General features: G+C 36.5%; 1 protein-coding gene across 1 annotated transcript in view; it reads left to right on the top strand.

The window, feature by feature from the left end:
- Window positions 1-1,887: 1,887 nt before the first annotated feature.
- The window catches only part of DCAF6 (DDB1 and CUL4 associated factor 6), an 87,849-nt gene continuing 69,998 nt past the window's right edge, over window positions 1,888-19,738 (top strand). The window contains exons 1-4 of the mRNA XM_009323942.1: window positions 1,888-1,926; window positions 5,644-5,712; window positions 7,281-7,362; window positions 14,380-14,441. Coding sequence (XP_009322217.1) covers window positions 1,888-1,926; window positions 5,644-5,712; window positions 7,281-7,362; window positions 14,380-14,441 — 252 coding nt within the window. The remainder of the gene's footprint in view (window positions 1,927-5,643; window positions 5,713-7,280; window positions 7,363-14,379; window positions 14,442-19,738) is intronic.

Here is a 19,738-nt window from a genome sequence, read left to right as displayed (position 1 = left end):
TGAGGCATTATCCATGTGCATTTTTTGCTTTTTGTTTGTTTGTTTGGGGTTTTTGGTTGGGGGGAGTGTTGGTAAATTTGTCAGAACAATTACGGATACCAAAATAAAGTAGGTTATGTGTCTCTTCGTTGTCTGCTGCTCTTTTTCAGCCAGCAAATCAGAGGAGAACCCTCATAGCAAGTCCATAACTAACAATGCCGTTCACAATGTGTTGGAAGGAAGATGTGTATGTATGAATGATACTTACATAGTGAACCATTCATTTGGATGGTGGTGTTATGCTACGGTGTAAAATATGGGGAATATTGAAGGCAACTATGTATTGAAGGAAGACATCTGAGAACTAACTACTGTTTCCTATTTACTCTGTGTTTTAGTTTCATGTGAACTGGCAATCAAGTGGCGCTCTATTTATAGCCTCTTTCAGCTTTCGAAAACAGCTGCTCCAGGAAGGATCGGTGCATCATACTGTACCTTCCCATGCAGATAGTTCACTCCTGGAATTTATGTCCTTGCAAAACTCGTCTGATTTTGCAAGATCTCTAAATAATTGCTCTGAAACCTAGTCAGTTCGGGACAGGGTTCCGGAGGAAGGTCTTGTGGAGATGGGGCGGTATACATGTACCTGGGACGTGCCCTTCAGATGTTATCATTGGGTAAGAATTCCCGCTGTGACGATAGAGGGAAAATGTGGGTCTAATCAATGTATCTGTTAGCTACATTGTCTTCAGCATTTGTAGGCTAATTAGTCTCAATTTCAGACAGGGCTTGTATCTGAAGTCTCCAGAGAAAGCCAAGCCTTGGGGAGGCCATCAGTAATGCTCTTTTCTTTGATTCAGTCTTCGCCTAATGCTAGTGGGAGGAGTCCTCCTGCTGGATCACGTATGGAAACTGAGTTTCAGACTACTTTCAGTTGTTAAAAACATCGCAGTGCTTTTGCACGAAAAACATTGGTAGTAAACTGTAGTATCCAATTTAAATTCTGCTTTGAAACTGGCAAATGTAATTATTCAGTCATGATACTTTCCCAAGAATCCCCAGATCTTTGTTGCAATTTTGTATCATTGTGGCAATAGTTCAGTGACTAATGAACATATCGGTTCTGATAGCAGGTAAGGTGTTCGGTGCCATCACAATAAAGACCTCTATGTGGATGAAGTATAGCATATAATAATTTCACTAAAGAAATAGCAGCATGGGTTTCTCGCAAGAAAGAAGCGAGTCCATAATTCCTCTGAAGTATTTAATGTGACGGATTTATTTGCTTTTCTGTGAAGGGTCATGCTGCTGAGGATGGCTTTGTTTAGCCAGGAGGAAGACTTTTCCTTTTGTGTTTGGTGTTTTTTTTGGTGTTGGTTTTTTTTGTGTTTGGTTTTTTTTGTTGTTAACTGGCATGGCAGGTTGTCCAGAGGAAATCTGTTAGTCTAAAATAGTTTGCAGAGAGGAACTGATTCTGTTTTTTAGGTCAGAGTGATTGTCAGAAGTTGTGGTGCTTGATACAATGAAAGCAAGTATCAAAATAAGTCAGTTCTCCCTAATCTCCGATATCCTTGTTCACATACTATTTTCCAACATCTTTCCTTGAGATATGAAATTTTTAAGCTTACCAGATTTCTTAGAGATAGTGTTGTGATGCTGTCTCCTGAGCTTCCACTCCCCCCTCTTTAAAGACTGTTTCATATCTTCCTAAGTTTTTCTCGTTTTTTAAGATTTGGGAAATGTTTGAAATCTATAAATTAACTGTAAGGAAACCAGTAGTTATGTTCTTTGTGGTCAAATTTTGTGACGTTTCAACAGCTGTTGCTAAAAAGAGAACTGTAAATACATGATCATGTAGGTAGGGAGAACTTACTAATCAGGTGTCGGTAGCTCCCCCTCTTTACCGAGATGAACCATAGTAAAACCAAAACTAATTATGGTTTTGAAGTAAGTTAATTGCCCTGTTCGTAGGTAGGGTTGAAAAACAGGATAGGCAAGAACAGCTGATATGTGTATGGACAACTGATTGGTTTTGATATTGACTGTGTTACGTTCATTACCTTATTAGTTTATAAAACTAGTAGTGGCTCATTGAATGTAGATAGAATTGGGTATTGCTGTTGAACATTTAGTTCTTCCTAAAATGCATTGCCCAGGGTGTGAGAGTGAAATTAATTCCTTAAAATACTGAAAACTTTAATTCTCTCTGTTGCTTTTCCATGGACAAACAAACAAAAACCAGCAGAGATGGAAACTTGAATGTTAGGGAGAACAACTAGAAAGAAATGTGTTATTTTCCCCAATTTTTCCTCCAGCTATATTTCAACACGTGGTATCTTAGTCTTTGAAAATAGTGCAGAGTAAGAAGGGTCAGACAGCTTTAAAATGATAAGCTTTGTAGTTGGTGCTCTTGCGGACTTGGAGATAGTCACAGAGTATTTAATCAGCCTTTCTTTTTTAATTCTTTGCATAATACTTTTGATGTTTAGTTATTTTCAGGTGCACTGTTACATTTCATGTCCTAAACCTTTGGCATTAATTTTCTTTTCCAGCATGAATTAAAAACAGTCATCTGTCACAGCTAAAACCCAGCATTGGTAGAGGTGTTTTATGTTGTTTTTCCTTCTACAAGTCTAGCAAATTAGCTGCTGCTTGAAAAACGACCGTGATAAATTTACCTGGTTATCTGATTACGAGGACGCAAATGGTTGACTGCTGTTTTAATGTAAACAGTGTAGCTTCCTGATGTGCAGCATCTTCCACTGCACTTTGGTGTGTGCCCAGAAAATCAGTTCTGTAGTGATACATCCTAGAACACACCAAACGCTTTGTGAAACTGAAGATTTTAGAAAGATACAGTTGAACTCCCCACATTTTTTTTATTAGTGATGTTTTCTGAATAACAGAAATAGGCAGAGCCAGAATTGAAGTTCACAGTGTAATGAATGAATTTAGAGGAAAATACGTCTTTGAAACAAGACCAAACATCTTTAATGTGCTCAATCTAATACATGTCAGGCAGGAAATTTGGTACAGTCATTGGATTTTCAGTGGTTGTATAGAAAAGTTTAAGACATAAAAGACCGTTGCAGGGAAAGAATGTTACTTTTTAATTGTGAAAAACACAAGAGAGTACGGCGATCAGGTATTGCCTTAAACTGGATATGTTGGGTTTTTTTTCCTTGTTAATAAAAGCAACACTTCGTGACTATAGTCCTTAAAAAATTACAATTGAAAGAGCAATGTGTCATCAAGACGTGTTGATAACAAATTGAATTTGGAGGAGTTTAATGAAGAGACTATGTCTAAAATGAATACCCTGATACCATCTCATTTAAATTGGTACCAAGGAATAGAAAGACACAATGCATATGTATAAAACAGCTTTTTGAAAAAAAGTTAGGGGTGATCCTAGCACATGAAGATTAATGATTTTTTTTTTCCTAGTTCCAAGTAAATCAACTGAGATAATAAAGACAACCATTTTAAATGTTTTAATAGAATAATTTGCAGAAAGTAGCACTCTATTGGTAAAGGAAAATAAAAACATAGTATAGCAGAATCATCTGGACAAGGCAACAAATACAGAAAAGCTGGCTGGTTATAATTTGGTACATACCAGAAAACCAGAAAGAGACGTGAGCTGGGAGGTGGGATTAAGGTTGGATGAGTATTTCTGGTGTCTGAGAGCTGAATACTTAGTTTTAATTTCAGTCTAATCAGCCTTCTGTTATCTTTGGGATTATTTTACTCGTAGACTAACTGAGCTATGGAAGTGGAGGTGCAGGAGCCAGTTGGACCTGCAAGTGGTACAGCCGTGTAGCACTACACTATGTAAATTTGATAGCTTGTTTTGCTACTATCTCAGGAATCTTTGCTTGTAGTTAACAATATCATTGACCTTTTCTCAGTTACATCTTCCCTGTGTGTTTTGTGGTTTAATTGTTATGGTTTGTGTTACTGCTTCTGTCCCCTCAGTGTTGTCCCACCTTGCTCCTACTCAGTGATGAAGTGTTGACAATCACTTTAGTATATTTTCTTTAAAAAAAAAAAAAAAAAAATGATATGCAGGGTCTGGGATTACTTGGTGCCTTCTGTCACTCTCTCCTGAAATAAGAGAATAATTTCCAATGTTAGTTTTTAGGATGTTTGGGATTGATAGGAGTACAACTTCTGCTTTTTATGTACTAACATCAATTTGTGAAAAACTGTAGACCCTTACAGATCACATTATTATGTTCTTTGGTGGGACTACTTTGCTGAAGCTTGTTTTCTGGGTTTTATTTTTTCTTTTTTTATAGTACTGTCTAGATCAGATGTTGTTATCAATGAACCTACTTACTGAGTTTTGATATTTTAATTTTCTAAATCACCAACTTTTTTGCTACTGTTGTATCTTGACATACAGCATAAAAACATTAATGGAAGGGGGATTTCTGGCATTGCATACAAATAGACCCAGCCTAAGTGGAGCTAGAAGGAAATGATCAAAAATTGGTACAACTGTTTCAGATTGATTTTTCTGTCCTTCAGAAATTCAAGAGGCCTTTTAAGTTGTCTGCAGTTTTGTCAGCTTTGCTTGACACGGTCTGAACTATGCAGATGTACTTGTACTTTTTGTTTTTAAGGGATTAACCTTATGTGTAATGTCTGTGCACTGAACATTAGTCTTGTGTGTTAATGGTTGCCAAGAAGCATGAATGTATGTAAGTGTGTTGTAGTCCCAAAGCTTTGCATGTATAATTATATTACTTGAATTATGCTCAGTCTTAGGATGCAAATGTATTTGCTTTATATCCTTCGGAGCCTCAGTCTTCTCCTGCAAACAGCTGGAGACTGTAAAGATTTGTGTGCACTTTAAATATCTTTTCATTTTTTGATTGCAATATTTCATTGAATTTACATTGTATGCTTTTGAAGACAATCTTTGTACAAAGAATGTATTTGCTTTGTAAATAACTGCCTGTGTCTTGATACTGAGTGTTTCAGACAGCTTCATAGTTAAGTTGCACCTTGATCTTGTAATAATGAGCTTTGGATACATGAAAGCTGTCTCTTGCTGCAAAAACAAGTCATGTACCGTGTGTACTGGATTTGTATTTCAGGATGAGGCAGTGGTGTGGGAGATCACTTCAGATCTCTTTCTTTTATTTATTTTTTAACGTTTTTTTTTTCCTGTAGCCTTCTTCCAGTTGGATTGCTTCCATTAACTGCATTAGGCTAGACCATTAAGCATGTCTGTGTTTAGTCACTTCTAAGTTGTTGCACTGCAATAGTATGAGTTCTTGTGACTTCGCTTGTGATTCCTGATCTTCTATCCTTGAATGTCCCCAAAATAGTCTAGCGGGATATAACCGATCATGTATCAAGAACTTGTTGACACTTGAGACTAGTCCTGTCCCAGCAGTAAGGAAAAAGATCAGTTCAGATATAAAGCATGCCAGCCTTCAAACAAAGCTGGATTTTTCACTGATTAAGTGCAAGTCTCAGTGTTTTCGTGTCTTTGGGGCTTAGTGAGTTGCTGATTCAGATATGTCCCAAATGCTTTAGTATGTGTTGAATCATTAAATATTGAACGTGAATATCGTGAGATGGAATCTGAGTCACATCAGTGAATTTTAATATCCCCTTATTTTCCTCATTTTGTTCTTCAACGATTTGCAGGCTTTCCTGAGGAAAATTGAACGCATCATTAAAGGTGCTGCTCTCTACTTAGCAGATATCATGAGGAAGGTGAGGATCCATCCTTCCCTTCCCTGTTGACTGAATTCGTTCTGAACTATTAGTGATGTTTGTTCAACCTTTATTGAACTACTGAAACTTCACCAGTATAGAAAACTATTATACAAAACCAAAACCACCTCTTTATTTAGGTTACATGGCGTTGTTGTTGTTGTTGTTGTTATTATTATTGTTATTATTATTATTATTGTAGTGTGTTCCCATTATTTACCTTTCCTAGGAAATGAGGGAAAGTGTGGTTTCTCTTTAATTTGTTTTTATTTTAGAAACACTGTTATGTCCTGAAAACTCTCTTCAGTAAAAAAGGAGTCTCGAGTTAAACAACAGGGTTTTTTGGTCATCTAGGATGAATACATACAGTTTAATGCAACAAGCAATGGAACTTTTAAAAGTAGTAAGCTGTTTTCATTTGTTTTTAAATGCCCAATGATAATTCAACTTATGTCACAGTGTTACGTAATAGTCATCTACTGCCAAGACTCAGATTTCTACTTTAGCTCAACTTTTGATGTCATCTATCTTTAAACTCTAATCCTGGGCAATTTCCAAGTGTTTACACTTGTAATCTCTCAGGGTTATGTGCCTATATCTGTTATGGTGTGTATATCTATATCTATTCCACATCTTCCCCCAAACCCAGCAGTGTATAATTCCTATACTACCCAGGATTAAACGGCATGTTTAATTAGGTAGGTGTGCAGAATAGTAAATGCTTTCATTCAGTTCCACCCTGTCAAAATTCTTAGTTTCATTGAGATGTCCTTGTGGGGGCAGGCTGTGCTTTTTTTGCTAAAAGGCATGTCTCTTTAGATATGCTGGTAAGCTTCTATGTAATCACTTATTAATCTGTTTAACAATGCGTATTGAGTTAGCTTAAACAACTTCAAACAGAAGGCTTTTATTTACCCCAGAACCTTTGTCTGAAATGGGCTAGGGGTTATTCATGTGATTAGTCCTGCTGGCTGATTTGACGAAGCAGTAGCCTCTGACAGACACTTAAAGGTAATGGAGGGACTGGCAGCAGTATTGGGCACACGCATCTTCAGCTGTAAGAGGACGTGCCTGCTAGGAATGTACTTCTTTTAAGAGCAGATTCCAGTAACTTTTTCCTTCCTTCTGCTAGTGATTTTCCATGCTCCAGTATTCATTTTGTCTGAGCGCTTGGGGATGATAGATCATGGTTCTGCTGCTAGCAGTCTTAACTTTTGCACTGGGGTAGAGTCATACCCCTGTTTCAGCTTCTTGGACATCGTCTGTTCTTGCTGAAATGTAGAGCTCCTAATTAACCTTGGGTGTTACCCAGGTAAGTAGTACTTGAGAAAATAAAGCAGAGTACCTCGTTTGATGTGCATTTCCCAGTGTCGTAAGGATTGTCCGAGTTACTATGTTAATATCCTTTTTACAAGAAAATATTCAACAGTCATTACTGTTCCACGTACTATTTCAGATGAAGACTTTTCAAAATCAGAGAAAGCATTTCCAAAGACATGTTGAAACCTACAGTAATGCTATTTACTCCAACTTGCAACACTCTGCATAATATTTCTTTTTGCCTTCAGTTAAAGGAAGCCTCCTTTGATGAGAAGAAAACAGGGCTCAAGTGTATTTTTCTTGATCTGATGACTATTCAGTTTTGTGTTGGTATCTGTTTTAGAATTTCAAGTTGTTTACTTGGGAGACATATTTTAGTGCTGGTGGAGAAAACAGAAGATGCTTTTGCATTTGGTTAATCATGCATCCAGTTAATCACTCTTAAGCTATTTCAGATAGTTTTGTGTTGAGAAGAGTAAGGTCGTACATCTTATCTTTTTGCCTTTGGTTGTCTTTTACATAGATACAGCTTCTCTTTGTTTTATCACACGACTTTTTGTCCTCTGCGCTGTAGAAATTAGAAATATCCGTGACATAATATAAAAATTTCAAGTGCCTTTTATCTCAGTGAGTAGTTTGTGTATAATCGTTCGACTACTTTAAAGGATTGAATGAATATAAAAATTGCTGAAAACTGGCATTTTTTTTTCTCCTGTCACAAAAACGCGCTCATTTTATCTTCTGCTCAGCTGCAATCTGTGGCAAGAACGATGCAGAAGACTTTACTATGGGCAGTGTAAGTGGGGACAGGATAGCTGTCAGAATATGGTGTGCTTGTGAATGAAATCCACTTAGTACTACTAGTCAGTATAGCACACTCACTCAAAAGCTCGTACTTAGAATACACAGATAAAATGCCTTCTTTAAGACAGGTAGTTGTACTTTATGCCCATATTTTTGCCACTGAGAACACCTTAAAAAATTGATATTAATACAATTGAATTTTATGTATTAAATGCTTTCAGGCATAAAGCATGGTAAATATCAAACAGAAATTAAACATATTGGTTTAAAGCTCAAATGCTTGTAGCCTTACCAGTGATGGAGCCCAATGGGAGCTTATATTCAGGCGTGGATACTTTTAGTAGCTGAAATATGTTTGAAAGTTAATTACAGACATTGCTACTAATGCAAACAAATCTTATCTGTGCTGTTACCTGTAGTAACTTACTCTTGCAGATTCGATAGAAGCAAACCTAAACAGAATTCTTTTCCAAAATTCTTATTAATAACCCTAAAATATATAACATCACTGAACCTTTTTTTTTTTGCTTCAGCAGATCTCTTTTTGTGTTTCTTTTGAGATCAAATTTTGTATCAATATACTCACCAGGAGATATTATAAGCTTTCTGGATTGTAGTTCAGGGCATAGTGTCCTATCTTCTGTAGTTTCTGTCTTAGTGTTAATATGTGAAAGTTTTGTGTTTCTTAATACATGAAGCTTATTCTGAAGTGTATCTTAGGATTTGAGTGCAAGCTTGATTAACACCAAGTTGTTTGATGCTGGGTGTTTAGTAGCAAAGCTCTTACGTATTAAAATGGCAAGTAAGTCTCTTCATAGAAATTAAAATATTTTGTGTTTTCTGTGTAGCGTTCAGACCTTCAGGCTTGATGATGTATCATTAAGAGCAGAGAAGAATTTGGGTTATCTGTTTTGAACTTAAACCATAATGAAGTAGTTGTTCATAGTAACTTGAAAGGTAATCTTTTAAACATTGACACGTCCAAGAGTTACCATTTTTTGGCATTTATACAGTAGTACAAAACAATAAGGAAATATAACGCAGGGCCTTGATCAAAGGACTGGGGGTCACACCAACGGATTTGGTTTCTGGCAGTACTGCTGATTCACTCTCTCCTTTGATAAATAGCTTCAGTTTCCTGTGTCACAGTTTAAGTGTCTATAAAATGGGGCCACTGTCAGTCTACGTAGGTAATGAATGTTTTTCAAGATTTTTAATTCATCTTCAAGAATTTTAACATACCTCGATGAAAGTTAATTCAATGCATATTGTGTATATTCCTGTTTACTGTATGGTATATGGAGAATTCTGGTTGCTGGAAAAACAGCGTGTTGAGATGTGGATCAAAAGTTATGCTGGATCACTATGCAGAGTTTGACGTAGTCGATCCAGCAAAATAACCCATATACAAATGAACTGGACTTGCCATCTTTTCATGGAGTGGCTTCAGAAATATGTAAACTCTACCCTGGAAAATCAAGAGTAGTTTTTAAATACGCTTAGAGTGCAAGATAACATGTGTTCTGCATTGGGAACAGATGCTGGCTCCGTTTCAGTTTTAAACTAGGGCATTCCAAATGTCACAGCAAGCTAGCGCTGAGGGACTTGGCCTTGGAAAGAGCCAGCTTGACATAAATGAGTGTTCATTTGACAAACAGGATCTATTACTGGTTTTCTGAATAAGGGTTGTCTTTTAATGTCTCATACTATGGTGGCGCTGCTTTGGGTCAAAGTTTAGTTGTATGTCTGTAGAGCACAAAGGTACTTTAAAGCGAGACCTTCATCATGAAATGGTCTGTACTTTTTCAATGGGAAATTCTGCAGTGCAGTGCAGTTTTAAATATATGAAGGTTTTACATGCTTGAAGCATTAAACTTCACTGCTGTCATCAGTTCTGAAGTAGCATTGTCTAAGTCGCTTACAAAAGCAAGGTTGGCTGCCAAAATAGCCATGTAGAAAGCACCTGACCAGCAATTCCCAAACTGAGGATTGTGACCTAAATGGTGTCATAACTGCTGTGAGTGGGGAATACAAGGGACATTGTGGTATTTTGGTATTGCTTCCTGAAGTGAGATTAGAGCTGTGTGTACGTGCCCAAACACCAAAGTTAGGTAATTCTCCAGAGGGGAGTGGCAAGGCATTGTTTGGTTTGACGTTGTGCGCAGTGGAACATTTTGAAGAAATAAGTTACAAGGAAGCAGCTGCCATTTCTCTCTTGCCTGCTTTTCCATATTTAAATTTGTATTATGAATGACTCGAGGTGGTGCTTCTTCCATATATAGAATGTGGCCTTGGAAATGGTCCTCTACTCTCTAGCTTAATATAAACTAAAAAAATTATTGATCAGTGTACTGAGGGTGGCGCTGTACCTTGAGGATTCAGTAGCGCATAATGTTTGGTAAAATAGGTGGATGGATAAAAACTGAAAATCTTGTTGATCATTGTACTGAGAGTGGCGCTGTACCTTGAGGCTTTGGTTAGTGCATAATGTCTAGTGAAAATGGGTGGGTGGAGCGTTAGCTTGATTGCCTTCCAAATTTCAGCTATGTAAACACTTCACAGGGAGGTCATCATTGCCATTTGAAATTTAGTGGCAATTAAATTTTGTTTAGCTTTTTGTTTTGTTCTATTTTATTCTTGTTGATAGTTTCACCTTAGCGGTTTCAAAGCAAACTTCATGTATATTCCACTGTCCAGTGAGATGATCTTGGTGATGACAACTTGATCACTTGATCCCCGTCTTAAACAGGCCATTTTTGAGTATAAGAAATGATATATTGAAGCATCCTCACAGAATTAAATTATTGCATTTCTGGTGGCACATATTTAAGGGGGAAAAAGAAACCGTTTCTGGCTCTTACAGAGCCTGTACAGGGGGGACGGACCAAAACTTGACAGAAGTCTTGATGCTGATTTTATAAGAAAAAGGTACTCTATGGGGTTTTGTCAAAAGCCTAGGTCTCCTCCATCATCTTAGCTGAAGGGAGAGCCGGGGGGCTGCCTTCGTTGGAAGGTGGAGGGAACAGGTAACCATTGGATTAGATGAATGAGAATTAAGGATTATGAAGATTTTTGTCACTTGGGAGAGCAGAGTCCTAGATACGGAGAATTTGACTGTTAGAAAGTCTAGCAATAAGAGTTGTGATGCACCTGAAGAGTAAAAAGAGGAATGTAGCCTACTAATAAGCCAGACAAACAGTATTGCGTTTTTAATTTTTTAATGTGATAAAAATGGGTGACAAAAATATTCAAGTGACTTAAATATCAGAAAGCTCTAGTACGTACTTACTGCTGAGCTTTTTTATCAAACCAGTGAACTTGTGGAAGTCATTGCTGAAGTACAAGGAACACAGATTCACTGACTTTACTTCAGCTTTTAACAACAGCAAATGCAGAGACAGTATTTTCTTCAGATCATTTTATTCAAGTAGTTCTGGTTTTTATTTTAGAAAAAAACCCCACATTCAGGATCTGGTGGTTCTAGTTTTGAATGATAAGATCAACTAGAAACAATCCATTCAGTTGTCTTACTGTGTTTAGTACTTTATCAAATAGGAAGGTTTTTGGAGGCAAAACATTAACTGTTTTCTCACTTGCCCCCTTTTTACTTTAGGGAATAAGGAAACTGTTTAAGTGTTGTAGTTTTGCTTGTATTTAATTCCTCCCTCAAATCAATATTTAGATAAATAGTGATCACATGATAAATAACTAAGCACATATATAACAAATCACATATGCTAGCATGTGCAATCCTAACATTTTTTGTGTGTGTGTTTTAAATGGGGGAGTGTAAGTATATGAGACACCATATGTCTGTATCTCAAGTTATTTACTGAAACTTGTATAGCTACTGTGTTCTTATTAAGACCAAAAAATCCTAATCTAACAACAACAACAAATCAGTTCACATCTAATTTTGTCAACAGACTTCTTTAAGGTCATAAAAATTGCAATTGAAGATGTGATTAGAACACATTTACTGTTTCTTTCTTGCTGATTTAAGTGATTTGGATTAAAACCAGACCGTACGGGAAGGAGGAAAATCTGTTGCTCTGCTTGTTTTTAAAAATGAATTAAAGTAATCTCCTTCAGTGTTTCTGTGCAGAGGATTCTCAGCAAGTGCCTGCATGTTGATCTGTAGACATCACCTCAGTTCCAGATGTTATATGTATATATAGTGCAATGCCCAAGAGTCATCCACTGCTATCAAACTTTTCTGTTCTGCAAGTGAAAATGTGATGGGACTGGCAAACAATAGATTTTTGTGTTGGCCTGTGGAGTATACCTTTCTTAGTGAAGTTTTCCTGTTGGGGGTCACATATTATTGTGCTGTATTTTGCATTACAATAGCACCCTAGAAGCAAAGTGTTAGGTTTCTATTATGCAAAGTGATACATAAGCATACAGCAAGTGATATTTCCCATCTCAGTATTCACATTTACTTACAAGCAAATGTTGTAGAAATCAAATTAACCTGAAAATAGGAATCTTCACTGAAAATACACATTTCATTCAATGATTTGAAAAAATAATAGGATTTATCTGAAAAGTACAATAAAGCAGCGATTAAGGACCTAAGTTCAAGGTCTGTTCCTCTAGGGGAAGAAAATGGATAAGGAACAGCGCTGAAGAAAGACTAGTGAACTAGGTAGATATATTCCCAATTCAGGAATACATACATTCTTGCTAGTAGTGTGTGGTGTATAAGATTGTTATTTTAATCTCTCTCTAATGATGGCTATTCCTGGTTAATGGAAATTGTAGCACTTCTGAGATGTCACAATTTCGATGTCTATAAAATGGGGTATAAGAGAGTATGGTTTTTATCTTTTTAAAGGTAGGTTAGGTGTGCTTTAAAAGCAAGCACTTTTATAACCATTTCACCCAGTCAATACCTCCTCTTGAAAAAGAAAAAATATTTTGCCAAGTATGATCTTTCTCTAATGTGGTACTTGAGCTGTGTTATGAGCGATTTTGGAGGTGACTTCTAGCTCCAGCAAAAACTAGGTACCAAAACATACCTTTTCATGGAGGGAAAGCTGTATGAACATTGAATGAGGTGCAGGTGTACCTGCGGGAGTTGGTACTGCTTGAAGGGTTTCCTGGTCTTTGAGGGAGGGAGTGTGGCAGGGATGTTCAGTGCCTGCTTCTCAGTCAGATGGTTGTACTGTGGTAGTCTGTGATTGTGAGGGACCAGGTATGGATATCAGGTGTTCTTTTTCAGTGCTGGAGAGTATATGGGACAAGTAAAAGGCATTAAGAGGAAACAAGCGGAGGGAGGAGAAATTACTTTTCCGAATTTGTGCTACGGTGCCAGAGGCAACACTGGGGTCTGAAATGGTTCTGCCTTGAGCTGAACCAAAACAAGCTCAGAAATGCAGGATTTTCAGATGTGGAGAGGGTTCTGTTGAACTTCTTTCCTCGAAGGAAGGCAGGAAGGTTAATTTTGAGTGAATTCGATAGGTTTCATATTTGAAAAGTGCAGCCTAACATAGGCCTACAGTCTAATGCTCTTACCTGGAGTTTTGTTCTGAGAGTTGTACAAACAAAGGACAAAAAAAGATAATGGTCCTTGAGTTTAAGTGCTTTTAGGATTTAAGTAAAAAGATTAGGTTTATCAATATTTGTCTTTTCTGAAAGTGCTTTCTGGGGATTATTAGGTTCATTATAACCCGTTTTCATAAAACGGGGGAACTCTAAATTAAATGAAAGTTGGAGATATTTATTTAAACATCTAGTTCAGGAAGACACCACGTTGTTTTCAATATACTTTATTTTTCCCTCTTCATGTGTATAGTACAGTAGTGTTTTTGAGTGCAGTGGTAAGTCAGCTTGTATATGGGGAATAAGGACATAAAGTTCCTGGGCCCTTGCCTTACTCAATATGGATTTATAGATTTCTTCTTTCTCCTTCATCTCCTCCTTTCAGGTCACCTTTCCAAAAGTTTCCTTTGTGTTTTATCCCTTAAGTATATATCAAATGGAGTGGTACTGCACTTCAATGTTACTTTTCAAAATGCAACATTAATAACGAAACTGAAGTTGGGTTTTCTCTAGTTCAAGAGGAGATGTAGAGTTGTAGATAATGCTTGAAAGATTAGCTTCCAGTTCTTTGCTGAAATTATGACACCGTGTTTTACTTTCTACTTGAGACCTAAACACATTCTTCTCTACATTCCTATAAAAAAGGTCATACTTCTTGAACTATGTTATACTTGCTGTCTTTCAGCTAAGTTAACCAAGTAACCACAGGGTTATTTTCTGCTTTATAGCTATTAGTTTTAGAGGAAGCATCAGCCTGTGAACCTGTGAAATGTTCATTTTGCCGTTTCTGCACTCTTATTAAAGGTGGTGGAAGAGCTAGCAAATGTGATGCTTGTCTTAGCATTTGTAAAATGAGAACCATATGAATTGTTTCAAGTTTTATATTCTGGTTCTTTATTGTTTAGGTATTTACCTGTTAGCGCCCATTAGCAGGGTCTTAATTACTTCTTCAGTGTTATTGTTTTTAAAAGAGTATGTAATTAGTATTTTTCTTCACAGGGAGAAGAGAATTTATCCAAAGATTAAAACTTGAAGCAACCTTGAATGTGCATGATGGATGTGTAAGTCACTTGTTACTTATTTGTTTGTTAAAAGATGTTAAATTGTGATTTTGTTTCCATGGTAATAGTTCCTTAACTTAAAAATGCAAATGCCATGTATTAAAGCTGAGCTGGAAAACTCTGCTTGCTGAGATCTACATCTGAATTCTCTAGGTATTTGTTTCTTCTTAAACATGTGACACTACCTTTGAAGCAAAACAAAATCCCATTTCTATACCTTAATGCTGCGTCCCACTGCTGAATGAATTAATCTTCTATGCCAGGAAAACACATGCTTATCTTTTCAGTTAGAACTCATCTTAAACCTTTAAATGGAATCTTTAGTAGTTTTGTGCTATGTTGATATATTTTGTTGACGTAAAGCTGTATTAGTGTTTTGAGTGATTTATTCTCCAAGTCTAAAAAGCAAATTATCAAGTGCTACATGCTTATTCAAAGAGACGATAAAACCAAAAATAAGCCTCCCCTGGAAGGCAATGACATAACTTGAAATATTGCTTATTTAAATACTTAATTTTTGAAAGTGGTCCAAATAGTGTAAGTCATTCCTTTAAATAAAAGCTTTTACTTAAACTAGGTACAGGGCAAAGAGATTGCTATATTACCTTTGATGAATAGAGCAGAAATTCATGACTGTTAAAGCATTGTCTTTGTTGTACAAGATATCTGAAAAGTGAAAGGATACTAGATGTGCTATAAAAAGTGAAAATGAAAGTGTAAAATTTTGTACTTTAACATGTTTATTTCAAAAGCTGTTCAAATGTAAAGATTTTTTTATCTTGAGTTGCTTACACTTGTAGCTTTAAATTAAGGGGTGTTATAATTGTTAACTAACAGTAGTAGTTTTAAAGAAAAAGTGTTAATAAAATCTAGCCTTTTGCCTTGAGATCAGAAGTATGATTTTTGACTTGTGTATATTTTTGAGAGACTAGAAAGGCTGGGAAAGGCAAGGATTGCAATTGCTGCATATAAGAAGTCAGCTACTTTTGCTGTACTGACTACCATTGTAAGTTTAATGTTCTGGTACAGATGGTGTTAACGTAAAAAAACAAATGCGTTGATTTCCCAGTTTTTTTAAGAAATGTTATAAGAATGACAATGTAAGGTCTCTTCCAACCCAAACCGTTCTATGATTCTATGTGTAGAAAGTTATTTGTCAGTTTTTGTATTCAAGATTGTAACAATGATTTTTGCTTTAGAATTTCTTTTCTAGTAGTTTTTCATCTCCTCAAATATACTTAAGATGAAGTTCTTCAAGTTTCTTTTCCTGAAGTTGGTTGGGGTTCTTCGATTCCCCCCCCCCCCCTTAGTTTTCTTGTAAAAATAGTCATTTTTGCCTATAAAACAGGGGACAGGAAAATAGTATTTCTTTGCTACTTGTTAAAAATGGAGTGACTGATCTCTATTTTAGTTAAGTACCTCTGTGTCATGTAACAGAAACTGCAAATTTGGTGTTGGCTGTTTGGCGTTGCTTGGATCTACCTGGTGGATATGTATTTGAAAATTCATTTTTAATCGATTGTGTTATCTTTTAAAGTATGCTTTAACACGTGGCCTAACTTAATTGTTTTACTGGGTGGAAAATGTTTTAATTGTGAACTTACAGCATTATATGCAGATGTTTAAAATACTGCTACAATTTGCAAAATGTCTTTAGAAATTAAATTTGCTCAGAACTATCCACCTTTAAAGAATGGGGTATTAGGAGGAGGTATTAGGAGTTCTTACCTCATTTACTGTGTGGTTTTTTTGCAGGGAATAATCTTTTATGGCTAACAACCATTCAGTATAATTTCTAACTACTTGCTTTAAAAAAATCTGTGAAATAAAAGTAAATAAAATTACAATGCCGTTACTGATAAAAATGCTTATACCATCAATGGTAAATGATCATATTAGTCTCCCCCCCCCCCCGTTGCTGAATCAGCATGCATTTCAAATGTGAGGAATGAATGCCATAGTTGTCTTATTAAGGGTGTTTCTGGATTTGTTTTTTTTGGGGTCATTGGGGTTTGTTGGAGGGTGGCAGTTGGTTTTGGTTGTTTGGTTGTTTTTTGGTTTTTTTTTGTTCAGAACATTTGAATTCTTCTGTGGAATAAGTTGTGACTTGTATTTTCTATATAAAGCATGCTGTGTAATTGGACACAGTGGACAACATACTTAAGGCAAGAATTTTTTTTTCTGATTGAGGATAAAAATAAAGTCCAACTTCCTACCTACCATTTGATCTATGTTACACAAAAGAGAGATCCTGTGGGAAATACGACCGTATGTATAATCATACTCAGGTACAATATCTTTGAAGAAGGGAATAGTTCTATGAATTACTTCAAGTATACATGCTCTTGTAGCATTAATATTACCATAGCACCTTTTTGTTTGAGATACGAGTATTTTAATCTCAGAGTTTAGGTACCATTGTCTTTGAAGTAGCGTGATTTTCCACTTTGTTTGAAGACACAGTTTCTAGCAGTAGTATGTGAAGTAATTGAATTGTCTGTCGAATCATTGATGTCTGCTTGTAACCTTATCATCCTTCCAGGGCATGATTTGTCTCTTTCAACAAGATCCACATTGTCCAATTCAGTGAGGTCATATGTATGCCAGAAGTTGCCTTTTTCCGTGTTAACTCTAAAGGGACCTTAAGATGATGAGGAAATGTATGGAGTTAGGCGAGATGCTTTCTGTATGAAGTGGCTAAATCCAAAGGAGAAACGTTGAAAGAGAATCAGTTTGGACCAGCAGCAATGAAGTGTGAGGAAAGTAGAGGGGAAAGCAACTCTAAACCATATTGAATTGGAGTAAAAGTATCGCTTATTTTCTTCCAGTTCTGGTCCTGTGAAAACTGAGGAAGGTGAAACTGCAGAATGCATAGGTAGAGGAAGCCTTTGACATGAGCAAATGCATTTTAAAATAAAGGAAAGAGGAGGAATAATTTCTCATTTCTATGTGTAGACATTCAGTTCAGTAACAAACAAGCATCCTGTGTGGCATACATCTACTTCAGGACGGCACTTGTGTTGTGCAAGTCATTGTTAGATGTAGTCCTCAAAGCTATGTTTAAATTACTATAGGAAGTTTGCATATGGTTGGAACCTGCAGTTTTTACTTTTCCTCCGTAGATGAAAAGTAGTGCCTTTTTCACACCCTTCCTTGCTTGGGAGATCTCTCTGATATTCTGGATACCTACAGTCATTTTTATTTCCTTTCTTCTATTTCTTGTATTCTGTTAATCTATCCTGTTCACAAAAGAGTTAATTCTACTGTTACATCGCATAGAAGTGAGGAGTTTGCTTTTTCAGTTTTTTAAGGATTGGCTGTACTGCCTCCTGCATTGTCTTTGAGGAAAACACAGAGATAGTAAATTTATTTTTGACTATTTGACTAATGAATCAAAAGTGCCTGCCGCTTCCTTTCAAGGCTAGTTTGGCAAATAAAATTAGACACAGTTGATAATGTGGAATACTTCATAGAAGAAAGCTAATTACACACCCTTTGACTTTTCTCATCTTGTTAGTAATTGTCCATCATCTGTGTTTGATCTATCCTTTCTTTTGGCTCTAATACCTTTTTCCAAGAATTTCAAACCCTTAATGTAGTAACTGTTACATTATGCTTTTAGTTGGGTGTTGAGTGGCTGTGAAGGTAGTAGATACGTAGCTTTTCTACACAGTTTTGAAATACAAACCAATTTTCTAGCTAGTCCTCATTTTACAGTGTATTTTAATAGTGGGTTTGCCACCATGGAATGAGACATGAGAACTTTTTTTAATCTGCTCTTACCGAGCATCTGTTTTTAGTGATCCATCTGCATATTTATTGGGGTTATTCACTGTTGGTCAATAGGTTGTACTAAACACTGAGAAATGTAGTGTATTGACTGATCACTTACTGGAAAGATGGTGTTCTCCGGAAAAAAAAATCAAGCTTATTCCACTGACTTTGTTATTTTTTGACTTATTTTTTGACAGTAATGTTGAGAAGGTGATCTGGTACAGAATAAAAAGCCTGTTTAGTTATAGACCTCTAGCACACATTTGGTTATGTCATCTCACTTCAGGATTTTTTCTGAACCAACTTTGTCCTGGGTAGGGTGTACTGAAATTTCTCAACCCTGAGGCAATCAGTGCAATGAAATCGGAATTTATAAGGAGAATGATTGATGTCTTGTGTAGGCTTGTGGCACTGCAATTTAGGTAATCATGTCTCCCCTTTACATCTTCAATGCTTTCTCTGCTTTCCTGTCCTTCAGATTTTGTTTTTGGACACACCCACCCCCACCCCCCTCAATTTGTTTAATTTTTGTGCTAGCTCTTCTTTCTCACGTCATGTCTTTTAGGTTTTTGGCAGCTTCCTTGTTTTTTCAGTGTTTTGTTCTTGTTTCTATTCTTGTATCCTTGTATTAGCATTTCGGTTTCTTTAGGGCACTGATAGTATTTTTCTGCCTGAAAGGAAACGTAGATGAAAATGAACATTCTTGGGTTTTGTTTGCCCTAGCTGTAGTACTGTGCTATGTTTGACAACATTTTTAAAGTACAGTCGTTGTCAGGACAGGTTACTTCAATGATAGATGGATCTGGGGGCTAGTTGAATGCATGGTTCTTGGTGATTGACAGCCAGGGTTATAAAATCATAAGAGTAGCCGTGCAAGGTCATACCAATGCTCAGTCAAGCCTGATAACTTGACCCTGAGAGTGGCCAGTACTGATTTTTGAGGAAAGTTGAGACAGGGCAAGCAGTCAGTACTTGAAGGGTATTCTAGAGAACACATCACACTTTAATGGACAGATGGAGGTGAAAGTTGCATCTTTGTTTCTGATAGTTTTTCATTTTTCTTTGATGAATATATATATTCTTCCACTTCTGGTGTTTAGGACGTTCCATGACAATGAATTCCGGTTTTAATAAAATGCTGTGTGTGTCATGTGGTGGTTTCATTGAAGGGCTTCCATTTCCTGTACTGTAAAGATCCACAGAAAATTATTTCTTTCTTTTTCCGTGTCATTCATGATTTCATAAGCTTCTGTCATGTCCCCTCCCCCCAGTAGTACAAATTAATTGCTTCTTGCAATAAAAAGTGTTAGATACCTATGATCACCCTAGTCATTCTTTTTCATAATTTTTCTTTTCAAATGGGCAGTAATAGAAATGGAGAATATGGGAGTGGGATATGAACCAAAGCTGCATAGTGTGGAAGACAGATTTGCCATGCATGGATGTATACACTGACAGAATGACGTTTCCTTTTCTGTGCATTTCCTAATGATTCCTAACATTATTTGACTGCTGCTGAGCAT

This window comes from Pygoscelis adeliae, unplaced genomic scaffold (genome assembly GCF_000699105.1).
Source record: "Pygoscelis adeliae isolate BGI_AS28 unplaced genomic scaffold, ASM69910v1 Scaffold124, whole genome shotgun sequence".
NCBI lineage: Eukaryota > Metazoa > Chordata > Aves > Sphenisciformes > Spheniscidae > Pygoscelis > Pygoscelis adeliae.
The sequence above is the reverse complement of the archived record's forward strand: the minus strand, read 5'-3'. Positions and strand labels throughout refer to the sequence as shown.